We start from the raw sequence: 24,975 nt of genomic DNA, 5'->3' as shown, positions 1-24,975 counted from the left end.
TTCAAAAGGACAAATCTGATATACTGAAACAGTCACATACACACCTAGAAAACAAGGTATGTGTGACACTATGTACAGCTAAGTTATTTGTAGAGACATGTAACCTTCAGTGGTTTCAGAAGTTTTACATGAGAAGAGACAATGTAAGTGGAGTCACTTCACAGAATCACAGAATCACAAAATTTCTAGGTTGGAAGAGACCTCAAGATCATCAAGTCCAACCTCTGACCTAACACTAACAGTCCCCACTAAACCATATCCCTAAGCTCTATTAGTGATTCAACTACATTTCTTTGAAGGCAGCATCCATGCATTCTCACTAGGGATTTACTGCATCTTTTCTGCATTTTGAGTCTCTAGGATATTTCCCAAAATTGCAGAATCACAGACCGGCTGAGGCTGGAGGCCAACCCCTGCTCAAGCAGGACCACTAGAGCTGGTTGCCCATGACCGTGCCCAGCCGGCTTTTGAAGATGTCCAAGGTCAGAGACTGAGCCATCTCTATGGGCAGCCCGTGCACAGCACCTAAACGTTTCCTGATGTTCAGAGGAAACCCCCCCGGGTTTCGCTTTGTGCCTGCTGCCTCTTGCCATCTTCTTGCCATCCTCTATAGAGGATGTAACAGTCTGCAATGAATCAAGCAGATGGAAGATGATTTACGGGTTTTGTTCTTGAGTCCCACTCGAGTGTGCAGCACAGGACAGCCACTGGCAAAATCTTTGGTTCACATAAGAGAAAGAAAGATGCAAGTCTACAGCTCTGGCTGAGGCATCCTCAGCACTGTCAGGCACTTGCAGACACAGGGTTGGGCACTGGACATCTTTCATACCCACAGTGTGAAGTATCACCTCCAGACAGCAAACATTTTTCTGCTGCAATTGAGCCTTCAAGCCCACAAATCTCAGCAGCAAGTACCACACAAATCTTTAAAATGTGGCAGTGGGAAGGCAGTACCTGCAGGATTTGATGCTCTTTTAATCTTTGCTGAGCTGCTGAATTTCCCTCCCCAGAATTACAAGCGGCTGGTGTTTGTTGTTATACTTTCATTTTACTTTATTTTACTTTATTTTATTTAACCGCTTCTTCTGCTCAGTGGGCACTGGTCCTGGTGATGCCATGGCCATGTCACAGGGGACAGAATGTTGGCGGTGGCCGTGTCACAGGGGGAGCAGCTATAAAAGGGCCGCAGCAGGCCAGGCCGGCCAGTCCAGCCAAGGAGCAGCCAGATGAGTTGGGGCTGAGAAGGGAGAGGAGAGGCCCTCCAGGGCAATGAAGGGTGGCTGCTCCCCTCCAGCTGTTTTTTTTTTATTTATTATTTATTATTACAGATAGAATCCTGGAAAATGACAGAGCAAGACCATGGCTACAGCCTTCTTCCAGCACTCCGCTGGAGACATGTCAACATTCAACAGGACGGATCCCTGGACTCCATGGCCACTTGCTAAGGAAGGTCAACACCCAGTCCCTTCCCACATTGTGCTGCTGGCACCAACCCCACTGATGTCATGGCCACATCACAGTGGGGCTGGTGACACGGTGGGCCCAGGAGACGCCTGGTATTACACATGGGCAGTTCTCTTGTTGCCTAGCCTCACCGCTGGACACAGACGCGAGCCCATGACACGTCAGCATTCTGCAGGACAGATCCTTGGACTCCATGGCCACATGCTGAGGAAGGTCAACTCCCAATCTTCCCACATTGTGCTGCTGGCACAGGCCCTGGTGATGTCAGGCCACATCACAGTGGGGCTGGTGACAGGGTGGGCCCAGGAGAGGCCTGGTATTAGACATGGCGGTTCTCTTGTTGCCCATACTTGCTTCTCTGCTAGCCTCAGCGCTGGACACGGACACGAGCCCATGACACGACAACATTCTACAGGAGAGATCCCTGGACTCCATGGCCACATGCTGAGGAAGGTCAACACCCAGTCCCTTCCCACATTGTGCCGCTGGCACCAGCCCCACTGATGTCAGGCCACATCACAGTGGGGCTGGTGACATGGTGGGCCCAGGAGACGCCTGGTATTAGACATGGCGGTTCTCTTGTTGCCCGTTCTTGTTTCTCTGCTAGCCTCAGCGCTGGACACGGAGGCGAGCCCATGACACGACAACATTCTACAGGACAGATCCTTGGACTCCATGGCCACATGATAAGGAAGGTCAACACCCAGTCCCTTCCCATATTGTGCCGCTGGCACCAGCCCCACTGATGTCACGGCCACAACACAGTGGGGCTGGTGACAGGGTGGGCCCGGGAGGGGGGTGGCACAACACACAGGGGTTCGCTTTTTAGTGCTTTTGCTTCTCTGCTAGCCTCAGCGCTGGACATGGACACGAGCCCATGACACCACGCTCCTGGCCGCCTCTCCTTGACGCACCACTGGAGACACATCAATATCCTACGGGACAGTCCTACAGAGGAGCAGACGGTGCCATCAGCTGCGGACAACAATTCTGCAACACCCCATACTTGCTATATGAACTTGTCTATTTGTAACCTGTTCTTAATAAAAGAATTTTTCTTAATAAAATGTAATTTTGAGAACCACTATGAATTGTGATGAAGTATCTTTTAGCTGTTTCCTGCTGATTTCCTGTATGCTGTTCTCCCACAAAGATCAATGGAAACTTAATACCCATTGTTCAGCCATGAGGCCATATTTACACTTCAATCCCTTGTATGCACAAAATATTAAACTGCTCCTACACATGTCTAGAATTAATTTCTTTGGGAAGAACTCAAAAAGCTAAAACATTCTATCTTGAAAATAAAATGAAACTGGAAAGCTAACCCACAAAAGGTATTGTTATCCCTTCACAGAATCACAGAATTTCTAGGTTGGAAGAGACCTCAAGATCACTGAGTCCAACCTCTGACCTAACACTAACAGTACCCACTAAACAATATTCCTAAGCTCTACATCTAAACGTCTTTTAAAGACCTCCAGGGATGGTGACTCCACCACTTCCCTGGGCAGCCTGTTCCAATGCCTCACAACCCTTTTGGTAAAGAAGTTCTTCCTAACATCCAACCTAAACATCCCCTGGCGCAACTTTAGCCCGTTCCCCCTCGTCCTGTCACCAGGCACGTGGGAGAACAGACCAACCCCCACCTCCCTACAGCCTCCTTTAAGGTACCTATAGAGAGCGATAAGGTCGCCCCTGAGCCTCCTCTTCTCCAGGCTGAACAAGCCCAGCTCCCTCAGCTGCTCCTCGTAGGACTTGTTCTCCAGGCCCCTCACCAGCTTCGTCGCCCTTCTCTGCACCCGCTCAAGCACCTCGATGTCCTTCTTGTAGCGAGGGGCCCAAAACTGAACACAGTACTCGAGGTGCGGCCTCACCAGAGCTGAGTACAGGGGGACAATCACTTCCCTAGCCCTGCTGGCCACACTGTTCCTGATACAAGCCAGGATGCCGTTGGCCTTCTTGGCCACCTGAGCACACTGCTGGCTCATATTCAGCCGACTATCCACCATCACTCCCAGGTCCTTCTCTGCCTGGCAGCTCTCCAACCATTCCTCTCCCAGCCTGTAGCTCTGCTTGGGGTTATTGCGCCCCAGGTGCAGGACCCGGCACTTGGCCTTGTTGAACTTCATGCAGTTGACCTCAGCCCATCGGTCCAGCCTGTCCAGATCCTCCTGCAGAGCCTTCCTACCCTTGAGCAGGTTGACACACGCACCTAACTTGGTGTCATCTGTGAATGACTTCCAGCAGGGATTGGGGTGTATGAACTTAACAGTAAGGATAAGCTTGAAACTTCATGAACTTAAGATTTTGCCCGCTTTTGAGTACAATAGTTTCCTTCAAACTTCACGTGCTTGTGTTTTGCTTCTGTGTTGCAATAAAAAGGACAGTAAATTACCTCCAAATAGTGCATTTGTCCTCGTGCAGCAACAGGTGCTTGATTTAATTTGGCTAAAAGGGTCAGGACAGGATCCCTGTGATAGCCTTTATGGTGTCTTCTCACCACCTGCCCTTCACTGGGAGGATCATAATCCTAAAACAAAGAAACAAAATCCACATAATCCTTGATCCTGAATTTTTTTTTCGTAGGAATCTGCATCATTCTTACTTAAGTTCACAATTAAGCTTTTTCTTTACAAAGGAAGTTGTTACAGTTTCCACATTCAGAACCTGTGTCATGATGATCCAGGCATCTAAAAGTAAGCAAAGTGACACACTGCTTTCTTCTTTTACTCAAGAGACACGCAAAGTCTTTAAAAAGCTTTATACCTAAGATTGCAATACTTTGTGAAGGACAAGATCTTTTAAGTCTTCAAGTCCAGAGAACAGTTAAAAAAGTGGTGAATACTTTGACTTCTGAACCTTCCAAGACAAAGCACTACACCATCAGACATCAGATAAAAAAACAGATGTTTTAAGCAGCTTTAACTAACTCAGTCTCAGCTAATCTACTTTAATAAATTAAGCACACAAGCAATTAAAAGATGGCTCAAAACTGAAGCAGTAGAGCATAACCATGTTATACTCTGGTTTAAGTTGTCCTGAAGTTAAAAGCACTAGAAATTAAAATGCATATTAGCTCTCTCTCACCTACAGAATATAAACCTTTCAACTTTTTTTTTTTTTCTTTTAGAAATTAGTTTGTATAATGTGTTTTTTCTTTTCTTAGGAGCTATGAAATTCTAATGATATTTGTAAGTGTAGAGTTTAAAAGTGTAAATTTAAGTTGTAAGTTTGTAAGTGAAAATGCTTAAAGGTCTTCCAATTTACAAAGCTGCTCAAGGCAGACTACGACGTGAAATCCATTCCCATCAGACATTTCCTTACCATTTCATTGGCATCTTGTAAAGTACTCATTAAGCTCTCAGTGATATTTGGAAGAGGCAGTCCTCCTTCTGTTAAGGTTGAAAAATATTTTAAGTTAGAAATATTAAAAAATATACTATTTGTATGAAAGAAAGCTAATGCCACTTTCTTCAATCATTGCAACACAGTGCTTTAGTAAATTTGGAAATTGTTGCTACCGGATCTGTAGTGTAAAAAAAGACGTCCAGCTTCCAGAAAATCACTCTTACACTATGCTTTCAATAACAATTTAGTACCACATGGGACTTATGCAAGACAGTTGAAATTATTTTCAATGTTGATTTTATGACTTAGCAGCAGATTTAATCTTTTTTTCATTAGTAAGTTGGTTCATTTCGGTTTTTTGTTGAAAAAGAACAATGTCATCTCTTAAGTTCATCCAAAAACATGAAGTGAAAATTAAAGGTCAGGTTTGTAGTTTTATCTGATAATGTATGAAACGTAATTCCAGTAGACTGGATGAGAATTGTATAAAGAAAAAAATCAAATAATAATAATAATAATAGCCAAATTCCACAAATCTGTTTCATTAGTTACCTCTTGCAGCCAGCATCTGGCCATAGCTGAACACGACCTCCCCTTCTGAGATGGGTCTGTCTGCAGTTTCTGTTTCGGTGAGGGTAAGACTACTTTCCTGTGTGGACTGCTCAGAACTAACTGTAGATGCAGCTGATGGAACCTGTGGTTCACAAGGAAGCGATTCCAAGGGCCTTGGTGATGACTGCCAAGATGGAATAATCAAGGCTTCTGGTTCCTCATCATTAGCCACTGACATCTCACTAAAATGTAAGAATATACACCATGAACACACCAAAAAGCACCGAACATTACGGAGTAAAAACTTAAATTAATATTGAAAAGAAATTAATTTGCAAGTATTATTTTCAAATGGAAGAGCGCAGCACTTTACAATCTAGTCCAAGAATCAACATGCCTAAATAACATTAACGAATTTCTAGCCATAAATAAAAATTACCACATGCATTCTATTGAGGCAATAGAAAAGATAAGACGCTAATAATACAGCTTTAAATTGTCACTACATTTATTAATGATGTGTAACACCATCAGTTTCACGTTTAGAATGACAGTGTATAATGACATCCACATTCTGAGAAAAGTCCTGATTTTACATTTTTCCCAAAATATAAGTTAAGTATTTCAGAAAAAAAATGCTGGTTTATCTCAATGCCTCCTTAAATATATTTTGAGTAGTTCTGTCTACTGGCTTTTTGAGGATATATTTATTTCTTAATAAACAAGAAAACCACGTAGCCTGTTAAACTCACACAGCCCTGGGATGGAGTGGTTCTTCAGCTACAGGACTGGGTTTCTCTTCTTCCAAAGGAAGCTCTGCATCATCCCATGGGTTTGGAAGCTTTGGTTTCCCCATTTTTGCAGCTTCAGAGACCCCCTCTGAGGCAGGAGAGCTTGGCGTGGCTATTCTAGGAGGTGTATTGATAGGAGTGATCACAGGTGTGCCAACAAGACTAGCAGCAGCTGGAATATCAGTTCCTGCATGTGTGAAGCCAAATTGCAGATCAGAAAGGAAAGCAGGAAGTAGCACTTGTAATATTTGTGGTATCTGTTTGATAGTTATGGAGATGAGACTAGATTAAAACTAGCTTCTTTTAAGTATGGTGGTGGCATTTGAAAGAGCTATAATAAAATCTCAATTGTTTACTTCCTTTAATAAGGGAAACTGCTTTGCATTTTAAAAACTAAGCTGCTTTACTTGGAGAGTGTAAATTTGGCTCAAATAACACTAGGAACACAGGAAGGAGCAAAAGACAGCTATTTTTCTAATGTGAAAGGTGGGGGGACTAGGGGAGTGGAAATCATACAGTGTAGCAATGTGCATTATGTTTGAAAACAGAACTGTTATCAGATAGATGTTTGCTTTTTATACAAATTAGCTCATAATTTTTGTATTACATGAGTCCCCACTTGAATCATAGCCTCAAGAATGTTTATCCTGAGAGATAACATGTCTTTGAAGAAGAAAATTAAAGGCAGTAGATTAAAGCATATTTGCTCCTTCTAAAGTTCAATTGTTATTTTCACTACCTGCTTCTTTCATTTTTTCTTGTCCATGAACATCTCCGCCAATTTCTGTAATAGATGGAGAAGACTCCGGAGTTTTGACTGGAGGCAATTCTTTTTCTGAAGGTGGGGTTTGTGGTGGTGTGGCCTGGGGTGTTGGCAATGGAGTAGGCACAAGAGACTCCTGTGGGAAAAAAAGAAATAATAATTAAAAAAAAAAGTAATGAAATTGTTATCTCCATGCAAAACTCCCATCTTCCAAGTATCCCCAGAGTTAGCACCGGGTGAGGGAGGGGAAAGGAAGGGAGAGAGGGAGAGAGAGAGAGAGAAGTTATCACAAAACAGGAACAGTCATTGCTTGTAAATTATCTTATAAATATCTTAAGTAAATTATCTTATATGACTTTTAAGAAAGCATTTGATACAATGTTCAGTAAGAAAATACATCCTTACATGGACAAAATTGAATTAATATATTTACCACAAGAAAAATCAGTTAAAGGTAAGATTACAAACAATGCAACAGCCAAAACTGTGAAGCACTAAAATAAGCACGGGAAGAGTCGTGATGTTCTTTTTTTTTTTTTTTTTTTTTTAAATAAATAAATAAAATAAAATAAATAAAAAACGACGGTGATGGAGATGAATCTGACAAGCAAGTATGCTGTTGGTTCTCATTCCGCCTGCTATGGAGGAACCTGATGGATCTCTCCAGTTTTTTTCCAGTCCTGTTTTCTGGTATTTCATAAAGAAAATGAGATAATCAGGCTAAGGACGGTTTCCAGGCTAGTTTCTGAAGAATAAACCCTGAAACTGAATATTTTTATTAACAACTCTTATGGGAAACGAAACATGCTAACATATTTAGCAGTTCACACACAAACACATGAAATCATGAACTCTGAAGAACCTGGTAGCTAGACTGAAGTTCTAGATAAACAAACTTCACAGTAAAAAATGGGTAGATCACAAACACACAACTACATATTCAAGAACTTCTGTTATAAACTAAGAATAAATGGAAAAAGGGGAAGAGAATAATTATGAATGTACAAGTTAGCCAAAGGATAACCGTTAGAAAGACTATTTCTAACTAATACTTTCCATCAGACTGTTGGAAAGACTTTAAAAAAATAAAAATGAAAAAAAGAAGGCTACCTGAGATTGCAATAAAGGCAGGCACCCATCGCTACTACGGCACAAGGCACTAAGGAAACCCCATCTTGCATACTATATTATTATTAAAAATGTGTATTAGCATATGAGTTACTCATTATCAAGACCAATCTAAAATGGAAAACGCAGAAGCACTGCCCATCAGTAAGAGCTGAAAAACAAAATCCGTATCCGTATGGATGACTGTTTTATTTAACCTAATCAAAGGCCAAAAAGGACAAAACTAATCACTAGAAGTAAGTAAATGAATATATATAGTAAAGAGAAAACAACCATTTCACTTAAGGACATTTCAGTTTAAGTTGGTACTGAAACAGGAAGACTTAAAAGGGCCATTAATTAATTAAGAATGGTAATGAGGGGGGAGAGGTTTTCTAAGTATCAGAAGAACAAGATCCAAAGAACAGCCTTCTTTAATCCATAATGGATTGAAGAAGAGCCTTTTGAATGCAGACCTTGTACAACACTGGATTGTAGCACAGCCATGCTGTTATCAAAATAAGAGACAGCTGTCATTTATCAAAAGGAACACAGAAAATTATTCTGTATTACAGGAAGCTCTACTAATCATTTAAGTGCTTACTAAAAACTACTGAACTTAAACATTAGAAAGAATTAAAACTTATTTTTACACATATTCACTACAGGCTGCCAGCCCGTAAGACCACAAATATCAATCAGATCAGTTTATTTTTTACTCTTGCAACTTTGCAAAAAAGTAACATAGCTATGTTATATTCAACAAAGTAAGGAAGGTTTTGTCTTGTTGCTTGTTGGGGTATGATAAGGAACAATCAGAAAATGCAAATCACACATGCTCAGCTTCAGTCTTTTTTTTGTCCATATTAGAACCACCATCCTACCAAGAAACTACCCCTTAGGAGATGGTTTAGTGGGTGACATTGGTAGTAGGGTGATGGTTGGAGCAGATGAACTTGGAGGTCTTTTCCAACCCTTATGATTCTATGAACTTCAGTAGGAGAATTTAAATAAAACACTCTTACCGTTGTAATTGCTGTACTTGGAACAATATTTGTAGCAGCAACTGCTTTCTGAGGCTGCCTGTTACCCAGCATGGTCTCAATTGTCTCACTGAGAGCTTCGTTTACAAAATGGCTAATCATTTCTGAGTCCACTGGTACACCAGCATCGACAAAGAGTTGAAAACCTCCACCACCTGCAACTTGAACTGGAAATGAAGGAACACAAAGCACACACACAGGCCTCAGTTTTTAAACTTGTGTACTATACTGCAGCCATGCATTATATCCCCTATGAACTTTTAAACATTCCTCTGAAGAAAGTGATTTTTGTACTTTATAGACAAAAGAAACAACAGTAGAGAATCAAATCAGGGTCACAAAAGAAGCCAGTGAACAGCAGTGACATCATAGGAAAAATGCATTTATCTCTCGTTATCACATTTTTATAAGATTTATTTTCTCTCATTATCACATTTTTATAAGATTATCACTTTTTTTTGGATTTATCTATTAAAAAAAAGAAAAGCAAAGAAGCATTACAGGATTAGCAAAATGCAATGCACATGCAAAATCTAATTTAGATGGCCAATTTTTGCACAATTATTTGTGCATTTTGTGTGTTTTATGTTGTTGTTTTGCTTTTTAATTTCAGTGGCCTTATAACACTTGCTCAGTCTCAAATTAAAGCATGCTCTTTTGTATAATAAGAGTTTCACTGGTACAGCATAATCTGCTCTTGAGCACAGCTATCTAGAGAACTTGTTAAAATTAGCCTATGCTTGAGAAAATCCATCCTCTGAGAACATTAACTCCTACTTACCAATGTCAGAGGTTACACTCTCGCTGTCTTCCCCCTCTGATGTGCTAACACTGGGCACTGTTTCTTTCTGAACTGGGTACATCTCACTGATAATTTTTGCCATTATTTCTTGTTCGACCCTACAAAAATAAAATGTGTATAACTATCAGTAACCATCAAGACACCTGTAAGGATAGAAAACAGTATTCTTGTCACAAAATATAAGGAAGTTCAAAGAAAATAGGAGAAGGGAAGAGAGGGGAGGAAAAAAGGGAAAGTACTCGTACAGATTGTTCCTTCTTTCATACGTATTCTCCTGATATTTTGTTAAACTGCAACTCACCAATTTATCAACCTGTTTTCTATAGTTTCTCTCCTTTCAGTCAGTTTATCCAAAACATCAGAAGACTGCTGAGGAGCAGAAGCCACTGGAGGAAACACAGGACCACTGTATGTTGGCGAGGCAACTTTAAAATGTCCATTAAGCTCTAGAAGAGGCTCAGTGAATTCTGGAATTTCATCCCTCTCCTCTTCCTGATCCTAAAAATAATTAGTAAATTAAATTATAATATATTTTTAGAAGACAATGTCACTGAGGTAACCATCAGATTTTGTTTCTCAAGAAATAGTTGTGTGCATATCACAGAACACAAACTACGTTTTCCCTTCTTATTATGTTGCAGTTAATTGACACGATTCTAAACCTAGCAAATCATAAATCTGCAGAGGTATAAGGGTATAAGAACTGCTGGGTAAAATAACATGATTTGGCTTTTATTTCCCACACAGGGCAGGGAGCCAATGGTAATATTAATATGGGATTAATTAACTCATGACATAACTCTGGGGTTTTTTTGAAATACATATTTGAGAAATACACCTCCTTAAAAAAAAAAAAAAAAAAAAAAAAAAGAGCTTAGGAAACTTTTTACAGTTACTTGCTGAATTAGTGGGTTTTGTTGCTGGGTTTTGTTGTTTTGGTTTGCTTTTAAAAATTAAACTTTCTGGCCTTCTGGCTGGAAGATACCTTGCCAGAAGTGTGCAGAACAAGCGTGCAGTCATTCAAAGCTCTAATAAAGTTGCCATCACTGAAGCCAGACATGAATAATTTATACGTATGTTCCCTTTATGTTTATAGTTAAACTAACTTAGATTGCTAAAAAGTTAGACGACATTTCTGGGCAACAAATTCACCAGAGATGTTTTGAATTTAACCTTAATGTACGACTCTGTGCTCATTAAATTGTATTTCCCCAGATATCACCCTCCTTCTTCCTCCTGTGTGCACAGAAAGCATTAAGTCCCAAAAAGCACAGTCACCAACCCATCATATTGTACTGAGTGTCCCCTGATGTATGAGAACCTGTATCCATCTCTCATAAAATTAGAAGCAAACATCTCAGAAACTAAAATAATTCTCTATGAAGATTGGGCATGCTAAAAGGAGATGAAGAGCTGAGCCCCAAATTATGAGTGAAAAGCGTATTATGGTGCATAAAAAGGCTCACTGTAAATCTACATTTAGTAAGAATGATCTCCAACACACAAAGGAAAGAAAGGTTTTCTTTTTTTCTACAAAATAAATTTACTTTTAACCAATAAAAAATTAAATGAAGTACTTAATATGAAAAAGAAAGGAGAGAAGAGAAAAAAATGACTAACAGTTTCCTCTCTTTCCCCAATCCAGCATTAAAATGCTTCTCTCCTACCTTAACATACTTTAAAACTGAAAGGTCAGACAGATTTCCATGACAAGTATTACAACAAATAGCTACTGGAGAGCTTCTGGATCTTTAACGAGTTTAGAGAGTAATATTTTTTTCATATAAAAGCTGTAACTTACAAAGCAGACAAAACAGAATATGTATATTTGGAGAATCGCAAACAAAGATCTCACAGTCATTCTGTGCATTCATTCAGAAAGAAGACAGTAAAGTTAAACTCAGAATGGCACTGGATGACTTGCAAGCAGATAAGCAGTTCATTCTGTTAGCATGTATGTATTCATAACCATAACTCATTCTGACAGCAAACGTAAAGATGTCTTTGCCCAGTGTTTCATTATGCATTTTCTTCTGACTGCACTACTCCATATATTTTCTTTGATGTTGCCTATTTAATATAATCTTTTCTGAAAGTATGCAAGATGCAAACATCTGGATTAAATAAACCAAGTACATACAATAAATCTTGCGTATAATTAGTAACTTCTGACAAACTTTCGCAGTTCTCCTGCATTTCTAAATTATGAGCATAAAATATGCTATGTTTAATGGCATACAAATCCAAAAGAAGGTTATATTTACATGGGGGTGATATATGATCTCTGCTGAAATTTTTAAAAAATGAAAGAAATCAGCATTTAATTATAGAGATTGAACATGCACATATATCACCTTGTAGACCAATCCTGAATAATCTGCACTCAAGTCTGCATTTTAACTCCCTGGAGACCGTTGAAAATATCTATCACAATTCCCAATCAAAATATGGCATAAATTAGAAAGTCTTTCAGAGATACGATTGGAATATTAATCACTATACTTTCTCACAAAGTATCAAGCTTAAATGATATTTCCCAAATTACATTCAGATAATTAAAACAAATGTTTGAGATGATTAGGTAGTATGGATTAATTTAGTTCTGTTACCAAGCATGTATACGTGTAGTCCCTTATAAAAGTTATCCAAAACTTAGTCACGGATTTCTAAAGCAAGTCTCCCAGCAAGGTGAGATGGCATTGCAGGTGCCATCTGTGAAATTCTACCTGAAGAGTTACATGTCTGAATAATCACAATCGCACTGTCCCACAGAGCATTTATTGAAAACCAGGGTTAAGGTGAATATGTTTACTCTGATCCATCCCTGGAGGTGTTTAAGACTAGGTTGGATGAGGCTGTGGGCAACCTGATCTAGTGGGTGGCATCCCTGCCTATGGTGGGGGGTTGGAACTGGATGATCTTTAAGGTCCCTTCCAAGGTGAGCTGTTCCATGATTCTATGATCTCCGCAGGGTACGCATTTTGGGGTGGTATTCAAGCAAAAATACTGAGAAAAAAGTCCCCGCCTTGCAATTAGGAAATGTTTAGAAAGAGCAGGATGTCTGCCTGACATAAAAGCCTTGTAAACTTGTTAAAGTTATTGCCAGTTGTGGCTGCTCATGCTTTGGAGACCAGACTCAATAAATTTGTAAGTCCATTTGGGGCACGCATTAACTGAACAAGTATCACACTCTGGAATAGGACAGTGTCCATGCAAGGGTTGGCATTATGAAATCTCTTCTGTGCAGACAGTCTGAATAACTCCTGTAGGTACAACAATTGGTTAAAAATAAAGAAGTGTGTAAAGCAAAGCCGTAACAACCCTTTCTGCTTTATTCCATAGGTGATTTGTTTTATTATGAAATTAGAGGACCCAAGTTAACTGCTTTGGAAACTGTAATTCGGGGTCTTTAGACACAGATGGCAAGGTTGCAATGGGGAAACAACGCACATCCATCATTGCTGCTTGTGGCGGGACTTGCATTTTACAAGTTGGGAAACAGTGCATCTGCCTACAAGAACCAAGCACCCCTTACCAGGGCTATTGCAGGAGAGGAATCAGCCCCAGTGTCCAGGTGTGAAACCCAGCCACTGGAACGACCCTCCAGAGATCCTTTAAGGCTCCATGGGGATGTTCTGGGAGAGTAGGGAGAAGAATAATTCCTGAAGGATGTAGGGAAGAATATTTTGGGACAGTACAAAACCTCTTGTGCGTTGTTTACCAGAAGGAACCAGAAAGGGGCTTTCCAGTATGTGTGAATATAAGGAGGTCAAAGTACCAGCAACTGGAGTCAACCCCCAGGTCCTGGGGCCTGAGTGCTTCTGGTGCCAGCAGTGAGCACCAGCAAGTACCAAGCCAAAACAGCCACCAAGCAGGACAAATGGTTTGGGAACCAGGTATGGGACAATCCTACATCTGGGCAGGATACATGTGTGTGCACACATTAGAGGAGTTAGAATCAGTCCACCCTGAGCTGCTGGAAAGGGGAATGGGATCAGCCCGGTGGTGCTGTCTGAGTGCTGATCTGTGCAGCCACCCGTGTGTGCTTGGATACGTGCACTTGTGTATCACACACCTGTGTTTGGGCGTGTGCCTATTGGCAATACATGATCAGTCTCTTTCCTGGCTGGACATGGGAACAGGTGCTGCAGAAGCTTTCCTTTTCTCAGGCTGTCCCACTTGGCATCCCCTAACAATTGGTATTTCAGCACCTAAGCAGCTCTTGGATGTGTGTACCTTCTGGTTGGAAAAGTAAAGCAAAGCTTAGGAAAGGGAAATGCCTGGGCCAAGGTCCTAAAGCTTTTCTGTGACATCCATCATTGTAAAAAAATAAATAAATAATAAAAATTCATGCAAATATACACTCTCTACCATTCTAACAGAATTAAGCTTCCATAAAGAGGGAGGGGAGGAGACAACAGGAAGTTATTTTCCCATATAGCACTTTGTGTGCATTCTTTCATGCATCTGAATCGAAGTTATTGTTATAAAATATATTGTTATGTATTGTTATAAATCCATTGTTGTATCTTTTGATGTCTTAAGTACTCCTGCCACTCCAGAGGTTGATTTTATGTTTCCACATTGTCTGTGTGGGCATAGGCCAAACATGTTTCACTTGGAATGTTTTTCAGTATTGTGGTTAAAATATATCCCATTGCCAAAAATAAAAGTTAAAAGCAATCCAGGAGAAAAATGAAAAAATAAAGAACAAATAACTGTTATTCACATTAAAAAACTGTGTGGGACTTGCGCCCAGCAAGAGGACGAGAGGCAGTGGGCACAAACTGAAGCACAGGAGGTCCCGGCTCAATATGAGGGGCACTTCTTTACTGTGAGGTGACAGCACTGGGACAGGCTGCCCAGAGAGGTTGGGCAGTCTCCTTCTCTGGAGATATTCAAAACCTGCCTGGAAGCTATCCTGCACAATGTGCTCTGTGTGATCCTGCTGGGCAGGGGGGTTGGACCACATGATCTTCAGAAGTACCTTCCAACCCCAGCTGTTCTGTGATTCTGTGGTTTCTTAAAGATCTTTTCTGTGCTAAAAAGAGAAACTTGTCCAAATAGATTCAGTTCCTCCCTTCCAATAATATAGGTAATGTTGGAATAAAAAAAAAAATAAGTCATTTCCCCACTTTGGAAAGAAAAACTACACCTTTAAAATGTTTTAACTAACTGACAAGTTTAAATGATAAATTAATATTTAAAATAAAATCAACTGTAGTCACCTGTAGGCTACAGAGTTAATATTTAATGTATGCTCTAATCCTGGGGTCAGGAGCACATAGAACAGGTTTAAACAACAAAAACAACTGGGGTACATTTTGACTAGAACAGGACAAGTCTATCTCATCAGAAAGAGGAAAAATCACTTCAGTAGGGTACTAGCGAAAGACCAAATTTTCAAGCTCCTGACGACTTGACTTAGACTTAAACACAGCAGGAGACAAAAGCTGCTATCTTCCACAGAGGCAAGATAATACACAAGAACTGGGTAAGAGCATCTTGCTGCCTTCTGAGGCAGCCTTTCTCAGCTACCATGGAGTTTCTGCTTGTGCTCTTAATCCAGAGAAGTGAAATACAGCCTGGTTCACCAAACTCGAGTGTTTGTCAGCTCCCACTCTGACTGACAAGCAGAGTACTTGTTACCTAAAAAGACTGAACTGTAAAAGAGTATCTCCAATAAATCCATGCCATCATATTCAAGAAACATCAATGCTGTTAAATACGCACAGACATCCTAACAAGACAGGACATTGAGCAAAACAGAATCTTGTCATCTCTTAATGGGCCCAATGAGGTAAGTAGTACATGTTATATATGTGTATCACTTAAAAAAGGCATTAAAATAATTTCTGACTGAAATGAGATATTATACTACAGCATTTTAGGACCTCCAAAACACATACACATTGTTTTATACTAAAATTTTCTAAAATGGGAACCTCAGAAAATGCTTTCGCATTTTAAAAGTTTCCATCATCTCACTTAAAATCTCTAAGAGCCTCTTATATATGTATTACACTTAGAGCTTGAAACTGTGAAATCAAAGTGCTATAATCACCACTGATTTTAGAGGACTACTTCTATTTCTAGTGCATTCTAACACATATAAATAAAAGTTAATTTTAATTTTTACTGTAATTTTTTCAAAGGTCCTTCACTAACATACAGGAATTTGTGATATTATTTATAGCACTGTGAACAGTTCAGTATTGCTCACAATGGGTATTTTTAAAGTTGCTCATAAAGCAAACTAATTTTCTAAACTGTATTTTCCATTATGATAGAATAATATAAAGCAAACAGAAAAACATTTAAAAGGAAAGGACATCTTTGCAATATAATTACCTGCATACCATCGGTAACATCAATTAAATTTGTTCCTGGAAACTTTGCGTCTTCTTCCTCACTATGTAAATCTTCTGGAGTCTTAAAAAGACAGATGGAAATTATTAAGTATCTCATGTTGGCGGAAAAGAAAGAAATGCATTAGCAGGAAAAACTTCATGCCGAGAATGCAGTTAAATTGTCAGTCTTGTCAACAGCCTGAATCCAGGAAAAGTGCTTTATCTATCTTAAAAGTTACGAGAAATTTCTTTGCATAGCATAAAGAGAGCTTATTATAGCTCCTTGTTGTATGCTGACAACTAAACCTTACTGGTACTGAATCTAATGGAGTATCTCACCATCAAAAGCTCTAGGGCAATACCTATAAATCTTAGTAAAAAAAATTAAATCAGTAACACAAACTACTGCAAAACATAGCATGCAAAAATCTGAAAGTGTCTTAAGCAATTTGCTTATGTACAATTTTTACAGTGTACATTAATAATTAAATTTTAAAATAATCATTGTTATTTTTGCCACTAGTCTCTGTGTTATCCTGTGAATAGCACGACCACAGGACTCCGGAGGACCGAGCTCCTTAAGCCAAAATGGCATCTGAGACACAGAGAAAGCAGAAGGTACAATAACTAAACAACCAGTACATCTCCATGCTTTCTTCAATTCACACTGTCCAGTCTGTGCGATGGACAAGACAGATGTCCACTGGAGACGTGCCACCCTGCAAATATGTGCCTTAGTCTACAACCTTATCTTGCAAAACACAGCAGTAAACATTTTAGTTGAACAAAAGCCTTCGTTACTGCTTAGATTGTATTTAAAACACTTTAGAAAAGGTAAGTGGAAAGAGAATGGAGGAAACCAGCCAGGTCCATGGCCTAACCATGTTGTGTCACCCATCCACACATAGAAGAATACCAATGACAGGCTACACATGCATGTCACTAACCACTCAAATATGGCCAAGGAACAGAGGAATGAAGAACATCCTCAGTCTTTATGCGAAAACACTGAAGCCAGTATAAGACGGACATTACATTGGCCAATAAGCAATTACAGCTCTTAACAAGGCACAGGTTTTCACAATAGCGATTATTTAATCTTGGAAGAACATCTTGCTACAGTTCTTCATTTTCTTAAACAAATCCCTCACGCTAAATGCTTCAAAAATAACTGCTCCATCTTTCCTGGAACTGCAATTTCCTAATTTCTCTACCTAAAACAAAATATGAGATAATGTTGCAGAAATTTAACATAATTGACTGATTTTTCTTTTTTTAACAAAATTCAACTCACACATTCATTTAGACCAATCAATACCTGGATTACAGCATCAACAGGAGGAAGTGCAGGTTCGGAGCCTGGAGGTACATGGTCTACACTGCCACTGCCACTTGAAATACTGTCAATATCTACATTTGGTAACACCTAGGACAGAACAAATAACCAGTCTGAAAAACTATGTATTAGCTCAGCTACTATTGTCGAACTTTTTATATTCTTCCACTTCTTTTGTATTATCTTCCTCTTGCTACTAAGTCACAAAAACCAAAACCAACAACCTAGCCCCAGAAATATTATCCTTTTTTGTCATGCTACCTGATATCTTCTGTTATGTAATTCCCCGATGCATGTCTTGCATGTTATGACAGATAAATATAATTATTCATATAGCATGTGTGTTTGCCATGCAATCTATTTCATTTGATCTACAAGCTGCTGTGTAAGGATGGTTGTTGGCTTCATGTTGTCATATATCTGGTGTGGTAAGATAAAGGGATAATTCTATTACAATGTATCTTGCTATAAAGGCATGTCCATTACAGCATCAACACTTCTTTTTTGGAGAACAAAAATATAAATGATAAATACTTGCTTAATTCTTTAGGGGAGTGTGGGGGGAAAATCACTGTACCCATTGAAGAACAACAGGAAAAAGGTATGTGAGTGGAATCCCGTGATACAGTAAGGGGACAAACCCATGCTCTACCTGTGTTTAGCTTTAGTTCTATGTATCATTGTATCATTTGTACCTGAAAGGTGCAGGTAGGCATGTATATATTCTCTATAATTTGAATCCAAGATACTCAACATGTAAGAAACATGAACTTTCTTGACAACAGACTTATGTGAAAATAAGAAAAGACAGGTAAGGACTTCAATGGTTGATTAATCAGGAGTGAAATTCTTGGGTTGAATATCATGCTTGAGAAGGAAGTCTTAAAGGTCAAACCACCCTTCCAAGAAAATTGTCATTTATATTAATACTTTTTTATTCAAAGTTTGTTCTGGCTAGAAAGTCTTATTAAAAAAAAAAAAAAAAAGTGAAATATGACATGACATAGAACTACTTTACAAACACATAGCTAACTTACAAAAGAAACAGTTATTCTATTTTGGTTAAATCGTTGTTAAGATGTGACAACTTGTTGGTCCCTCCATTCTGCACATTTCAAATGCTTACAGAAAAATCAGCCACTGATGTCAGAGTAAGTTACTGGTGGATGAGACTGTCTTTATTTAGCACTTATTTATTAAAATAAACAAATAACCATCACTCTTGATACATACCTGCACAGACAACTGAGGTGGATCCTTTTTCTCTGATCTCATCTCTATCACAGCTATGTTTGTTTTTTTTATCTCAACTGGAGGCTTTGGTGGTACTTGAGGAAGAGATGTCATAACTGTAACAGGATGGGGTTTACCTATAACTACTCCAGCAGGCTGCAAGGAGATGTCACTAATTTGGGTTTGACCTAAGAAAAGTTTTAAAAAATGTTTATATATATTTCTAAATAAAAATCTCTAAAACAAAATGTAAATTAATAAACTAAGTAAAATTAAATTGTCAGTGTTTTACATGAAACAGACTAAGATCTCATGCACAAATACAGAACAAGCCTGTATTTTACCCATTACCACTGACTAACACACTATGCTTCACCAAGTAAATTTACGACTTTCTGAGCAAAAACTGTAAACTTGCCACAGCCATTTTTTGCAGCTATTCAGTTTACTTGACTTGGGTGACACCTATTGCTGAAAATAAGAATAACTACACTGTTTTTGTCAGTCAAAAATTACATACCATGCTCCTCCTCCCCTCACATTTTGTTAACAATATTCAAAATACAATTACACTTAGGTTAGTATCTATCAAATTTTGATTTGAGACTCCCTTACTTTTTTATTTAATAACTATCATCTTTAAATGCTAACGTAATAGTAACCTTTCTTGAAATAAGGCCTGTAAAGAGGTTCTACTGGAAGTCCAGAAATACAGAAGCCGTGAAAATTAATTAGTGTGTTTTGGCAGAAATTGTTGAGCTGAAGTCATGGTAAATGTTGAATTCAAGCCCTAATGATTCAGTTCCTACTTACACAGATAACAAGCTTAAAGCCAGAATATGAGCCCTAGAAATTGAAAGCATACTGAGGAAAGTATCTACAGCTATACAAATAATATACACCTCAGCCAGGGTGTATATCCTGCATGATATGATATACGCCAGGGGAGTTTTAGGTCGCCAGGGGAGTTTTAGGTCGCCAGGGGAGTTTTGGGTTAGATGTTAGGAAGAACTTCTTTACCGAAAGGGTTGTTAGGCATTGGAACAGGCTGCCCAGGGAAGTGGTGGAGTCACCATCCCTGGAAGTCTTTAAAAGACGTTTAGATGTAGAGCTTAGGGATACGGTTTAGTGGGGACTGTTAGCTGTGAGGTTGGACTCGATGATCTTGAGGTCTCTTCCAACCTAGAAATTCTGTGATTTTGTGATATCCAGCATGAAGAATTAAAAGAACGAGCACACTTCAAATGTTCTCCCACAAACACTTCCCACAAAAAAGGCAGATGTAAATCTCACGGACCAGGGCAAATCACTGACTTGAGATGGAAGTTACATTTCCACAAAATTGCATGTGTTAACCTACACACATCCCTTTTACAGGTTATTTGTTCTTACCTAGTGGAATAGCCATAGGAATTAGGTGACCTTCAAGTGGACCACAGGCAGCTGCTACATCTTTATTTGGACTAAAAAGATATTGATTTTCTTGAGAAAGTGCATATAAAGGATGCTGGGTTTTGGGACTGGTCACTACCTTCTGTGCATGAGAACAAGTCTGCGTTCTTGCTGACTTTACCTTTGTACCTGTAACAACAGCCAGATAATTTGCACAGATCAATGCATGTCCGAATGCAGTAACATCACACACTACTAAAATAACCCATCAGCTGGAACAGCTACAAATTTTTGCAGTGGAATATGGAGGGAATGAGGGTGCAAGACTAGAAGGGCAGAATCTAATGGTGCTATGTCAGATATCTTAGTATTGACAGTAGTAAATGAGTTAAAAATATAATTTTTGAGTAGCTAAATCTGTTTTAGATAGATAGATATAAAATATCTTAGACCTTTGTTATTACTAATCATCACCCTTCGTGTATAAATGACCAGTTAACACATCAATAAACACTTTTTAGCTTTGTTCATACTTAATAGATTTCTAATTAATTGAATAATAAAAGTCAACATTTAGGGATAATAAAGATTGATAATGTGACTTTTAAGAACACAGACACAGAATTAAGCCAATCCACCCAAAAGAGTGGCCTTTTAGTGCACAAAGATTATGGGTTATAAGCGTACAAACAAGAGCAGCAACTTGTAACTCGTCAATCAGAAAATGCAGATTAGAAAGAAGTGTCACTGAGAAAGGTTTTAAGGTCATGTTGGATAAGCAAGGCAATGAGAAATCACAATACAATATTGTGGTCAAGTGGATAAACGTAGTCCTCAGATATCTCATCAAGACAGAAGTAAGGTGGAGCACATGACTTCTATCTATGACAACACGGCGTTCAGTTTTAACCCTGTATCTCTGTAAATATTTAAATAGATTGGGCATTAAAAGACCTTTTTTTTTTTTTTTTTTTAGGGAAATCAACTGGAAACTGAAGTAGCTGTAAACTGAATCCAAACGCTCACTACAAATCAGGTACTAAATTTAAAGTGTCCCATTTACTTTTGAACCATAAGGTTGCTTCTAGCCACGGGAAGAAGTAATTAAGGGCAGAATTTCTCATGTCTTTAAATGATGCACACATGCCTTTCTTCAAGCATAGATTAGCCAGAAAAATCATTCCTTAGTCAAAGACAAATTACTGGACTCAGTAACATAAATAGATACAGTTCAGTGGCTTGTGATTTAGGAGAGGTCGTACTACATGATCTAACAGTCTCCCCTGGCCTTGAACTTTTGAGTAAAAACAGAAATTGGCAACGTATCTGTAATACCGCCAACTTGTAAAAACAAGGTTCTCACAGTAAGAATGATTAAGTACTGTATACACGCAGCACCTCATTTTAATTGCTTTCAACTTTTCATTTCCCCCTGAAAAGTTTATTTGCACTGGGCAGAAACTAGACATTTAATTAAACTTAGTTTTAAAAAAGTGGTGTTTACATATATTTATTAGTTCGAATTATGCAAGAAAACAACTCCAGCTTTTTTTTTTTTTTCCTCTAAGAAATTCTCCCTTGCTCATTAAAGTGTGAATAGCTGGATTCTTTTTCCTAACTTTCCAGAAGAAGCCAAGCACTACAGCACTAGTCACTACAGTTTATTTGCAAAGAAAATGGTTGAGAAAGTTATAAAATGACTGAAAAGAGGCTCTCCAGATGGCCATTTCAGTCTTAAATAAACATCCTTATTCTAACAGTAATTTAAAACAAGCTCAGTGGACTGCTCTAACAAAAAAGAGTCATTTAATAAGTCTGGATCTTCCAGCCAATCAAGCTCAAGGCCAACTACTTGCAGTTATTTTAAAGCCTTTTATCACCTGGTATATCAAGGCTAGGAAGGGAATCTCTGGGTGCAATTCCATGAAGACAGAAACTAACCATGTCTAATACATGCAAGGTTTCTTAAAGAACCTCATGCTTTAAAGTGCTTACTCAATTTTGTTTCATTTTTTTACACTCCTATTATAGAGGAGTAGGGATCTGTTTCTAATTTTATTAGTTATACTTTCCTGCCGTAACTGCCTCTTTCAGAATAGCAGTCCACACAAACATCCAACAATTTTGTTATCATGAGACTCATGTAGAACACTGCAGTATTACTTTTCCATTTTATTAGCAAGATGCAGGAGAGCACAAAAGTTAAGCAACCCGACCAACTGTCATATAAAAGTCAAAGACAAGTACTGCTGGTATCAAAACAAAGACTGACCTCAGCCTTAAGCCATCAAAGTTAGAAAATTTGGAAATAGGTTAAATATTCATAGGAGCACTATTGTTGTAAATGATATGCCAAAAGAAATTCCAGCTTCTTCCTTTCTTCCCTCAGATAAGGATACAAGAGTGCCTTATTTTGCATCTTGACAGCAAATAAAATAAATGCAGTTTTCTGTAACTGCAGTCTGATGTGAAATGGAGAAGTGATTTTTATGATGGGTTTATTATTGCAAACACACGTGTGGCTGCACCACTGTAGTATGACTTAATGACTTGGAACAGTATTACTTTGGGTAAAGGCTATCCAGAGTTCATTCTGTTTTCAAGCAAATACCTTTTAAACTGTATTTGCCACATTCAGGAGACCTGGAAGATTAAATGCAGCATGGATCCAGTAGGTAGTTTTCTCTTTCATTTACTATTTGCCTCCAACAGAAAACAAGCTAAAACACAGCAACAGCTTATTACAACTGCATGCAATTTTTATCTTTAAATTTCATCGCCACTACCAAATTAAATATGCCAGCAGTAGGACATCCTTAGTGTCAAAAGATCAAATGAACTTCTTAGCATAATTGGATTTATGTGGGGGTGTAGGCAGGGATGTGGGGACAACACCCAACACACTTGTCCTGTCTCTTTACGAGGTATTGTTTCTGAAATGATGAGATTGGGCTCCCTGGAAAGGTTGTGACCTCCAAAAGACAAGAACGCTATAAATCAAGATGAAAAATGTCATCCAGGACTCAGCAAAAGTAGAACTGCTGATTCAATATTTTTAAAGGAGTGTCTGTTCTCAGTCCAAATCTTTGAGGTCACTGTAGTGTAGCATTAACTATAAGGTTACTAAGTGCTTAGTAACACACATTTTATTCAAAAATGTATGCACAGAATAAACTAAATTACAGGTGTGCAGCACTGCCAGTAGAGTCAAAAAGAGTGATATATCATACTGATCCTTCAAATGAGCACCCTGTCATTTCCAAAAACAAGGCAGATCTTTCAAGAGAGGTCAAATCAAAAATACAAGCAACAGGACTAGCAGTTTTCATATACTGAATTTTCCCTATTTTAAAATAAATTAAGTTTTCAGAAGTCTTTTTGATCTTTACCAAGACTACACAACACGTTTTCAAGGGAGTTTTGAGAACTGCAAATACTTTCTACCAATAACACTTCTTCTTCATGGATCACAACTGAATTATACAGCAGTCATAAGAGTGCCAGGAAATCACCTAAAGACTACACTGTGCTTAACAATAGATTCTTGTACTATTCTGAGGATTTGACACTACGGATGTACACCATAACTGAAAAAAATAATAGCAGTGCTAGTCTCCAGAGACATAAATTCAATGTTTAATACCACACATTTTTATGACCTAAAAACATGGTCTCGTTAAGTGGCTGCCTTTGTCATATTAATGTCTTATTTCATACAGCATATAATATTTTGACAGTTATAATGAAAACACTATTTTTTAAAAAATGTGACAGTAAAGACTGCATCAAGTGTATTTTTCCTGCATGAGTGCCATCAGCACGAGAACAAGAAGTGAATAGGAAAGCTAACAAATACTGCACTCTTTTTCCACTGATGCTCACCCTATAATCTTAATTGTGCCCACCATCACTTTAACTGCCTCTTACATTTAATACAATATTTCCCTTGATGATGATCCCTTATCATGTAATTTGCTTGCTCTCTGATGCGGGAAGAAGAAACTAAAAATCTTTTTTTTTTTTTCCTCCTGCATTCCACTGCTGTTTTCTTTGCTGAGATTTTCTAATCCTTGCTGTTTTGTTGGTATCTTGCAATCTTTTTTACCTCCTAACAATGTGTTAGGATTGTAATCTCTTTTTTTTTTCCATCTCCTAACAACTTTCAATAAAGGAATATCTTGACTATACTCTTTTCTGTACAGATACAGAGAAGAAGAGTAGTTACTCTCCATTGCTTCAGTCATAATGAAAATAACAGTACAACCACTTCAGAAAATTCACTGATTAAACTTCATCCTTCATAACAAGCACTCTAGTTATTAACAGTAACAGTAGTAATGACCTCTAAGTCTCCCCTTAATCCTACACATTAGTTTTTCTGATGGATCTATTACAGATTAATCTTAATCACCATATTAAGAAACAGTATGTTTTGAAAAGATAACTGGAAAATAAAACAGATCCCATTAAAACAGACAAATTTAAGATATACAATTTCAAACTGTTAATGATTTGTGAAGGACTCAGCAAAAGTTACTGAGAAAATTCCAAAAAGATATCAACTGTTTTAAAACCAAAATAAAGACTATTTTTAATGAATGGATGAATCTTACTAGAGGATGCATTCAAACTTTATGTTAAGTTAGTAGAATTATCTACATTTACCTGTGACAGACACAATTTCATTTCTTTTAATTTAAACATTCCTAATAGGTTTATAAATTAGAATCTTCTGATCTTAACACTTTGCACATAACTAATGAATAACATTCATTATCAACTAATAACCTT

The 24,975-nt window shown here is 38.3% G+C and overlaps 1 protein-coding gene across 2 annotated transcripts in view; it reads right to left on the bottom strand.

Moving 5' to 3' along the window:
• KIAA0586 (KIAA0586 ortholog) overlaps positions 1-24,975 on the bottom strand; it is a 69,641-nt gene that overhangs the window by 30,827 nt on the left and 13,839 nt on the right. For both annotated transcript variants that reach the window (XM_032189159.1, XM_032189160.1), the window contains exons 16-27: positions 20,185-20,373; positions 18,793-18,980; positions 17,542-17,649; positions 16,225-16,305; positions 10,175-10,371; positions 9,853-9,971; positions 9,054-9,238; positions 6,898-7,057; positions 6,120-6,345; positions 5,368-5,609; positions 4,792-4,859; positions 3,863-3,997 (exon numbers count right to left, since the gene is read on the bottom strand). In XM_032189159.1, the coding sequence (XP_032045050.1) occupies positions 3,863-3,997; positions 4,792-4,859; positions 5,368-5,609; positions 6,120-6,345; positions 6,898-7,057; positions 9,054-9,238; positions 9,853-9,971; positions 10,175-10,371; positions 16,225-16,305; positions 17,542-17,649; positions 18,793-18,980; positions 20,185-20,373 (1,898 nt within the window). The remainder of the gene's footprint in view (positions 1-3,862; positions 3,998-4,791; positions 4,860-5,367; positions 5,610-6,119; positions 6,346-6,897; positions 7,058-9,053; positions 9,239-9,852; positions 9,972-10,174; positions 10,372-16,224; positions 16,306-17,541; positions 17,650-18,792; positions 18,981-20,184; positions 20,374-24,975) is intronic.

Source organism: Aythya fuligula, chromosome 5 (genome assembly GCF_009819795.1).
Source record: "Aythya fuligula isolate bAytFul2 chromosome 5, bAytFul2.pri, whole genome shotgun sequence".
Classification (NCBI taxonomy): domain Eukaryota; kingdom Metazoa; phylum Chordata; class Aves; order Anseriformes; family Anatidae; genus Aythya; species Aythya fuligula.
This window is presented reverse-complemented; position numbering and strand designations above follow the sequence as displayed.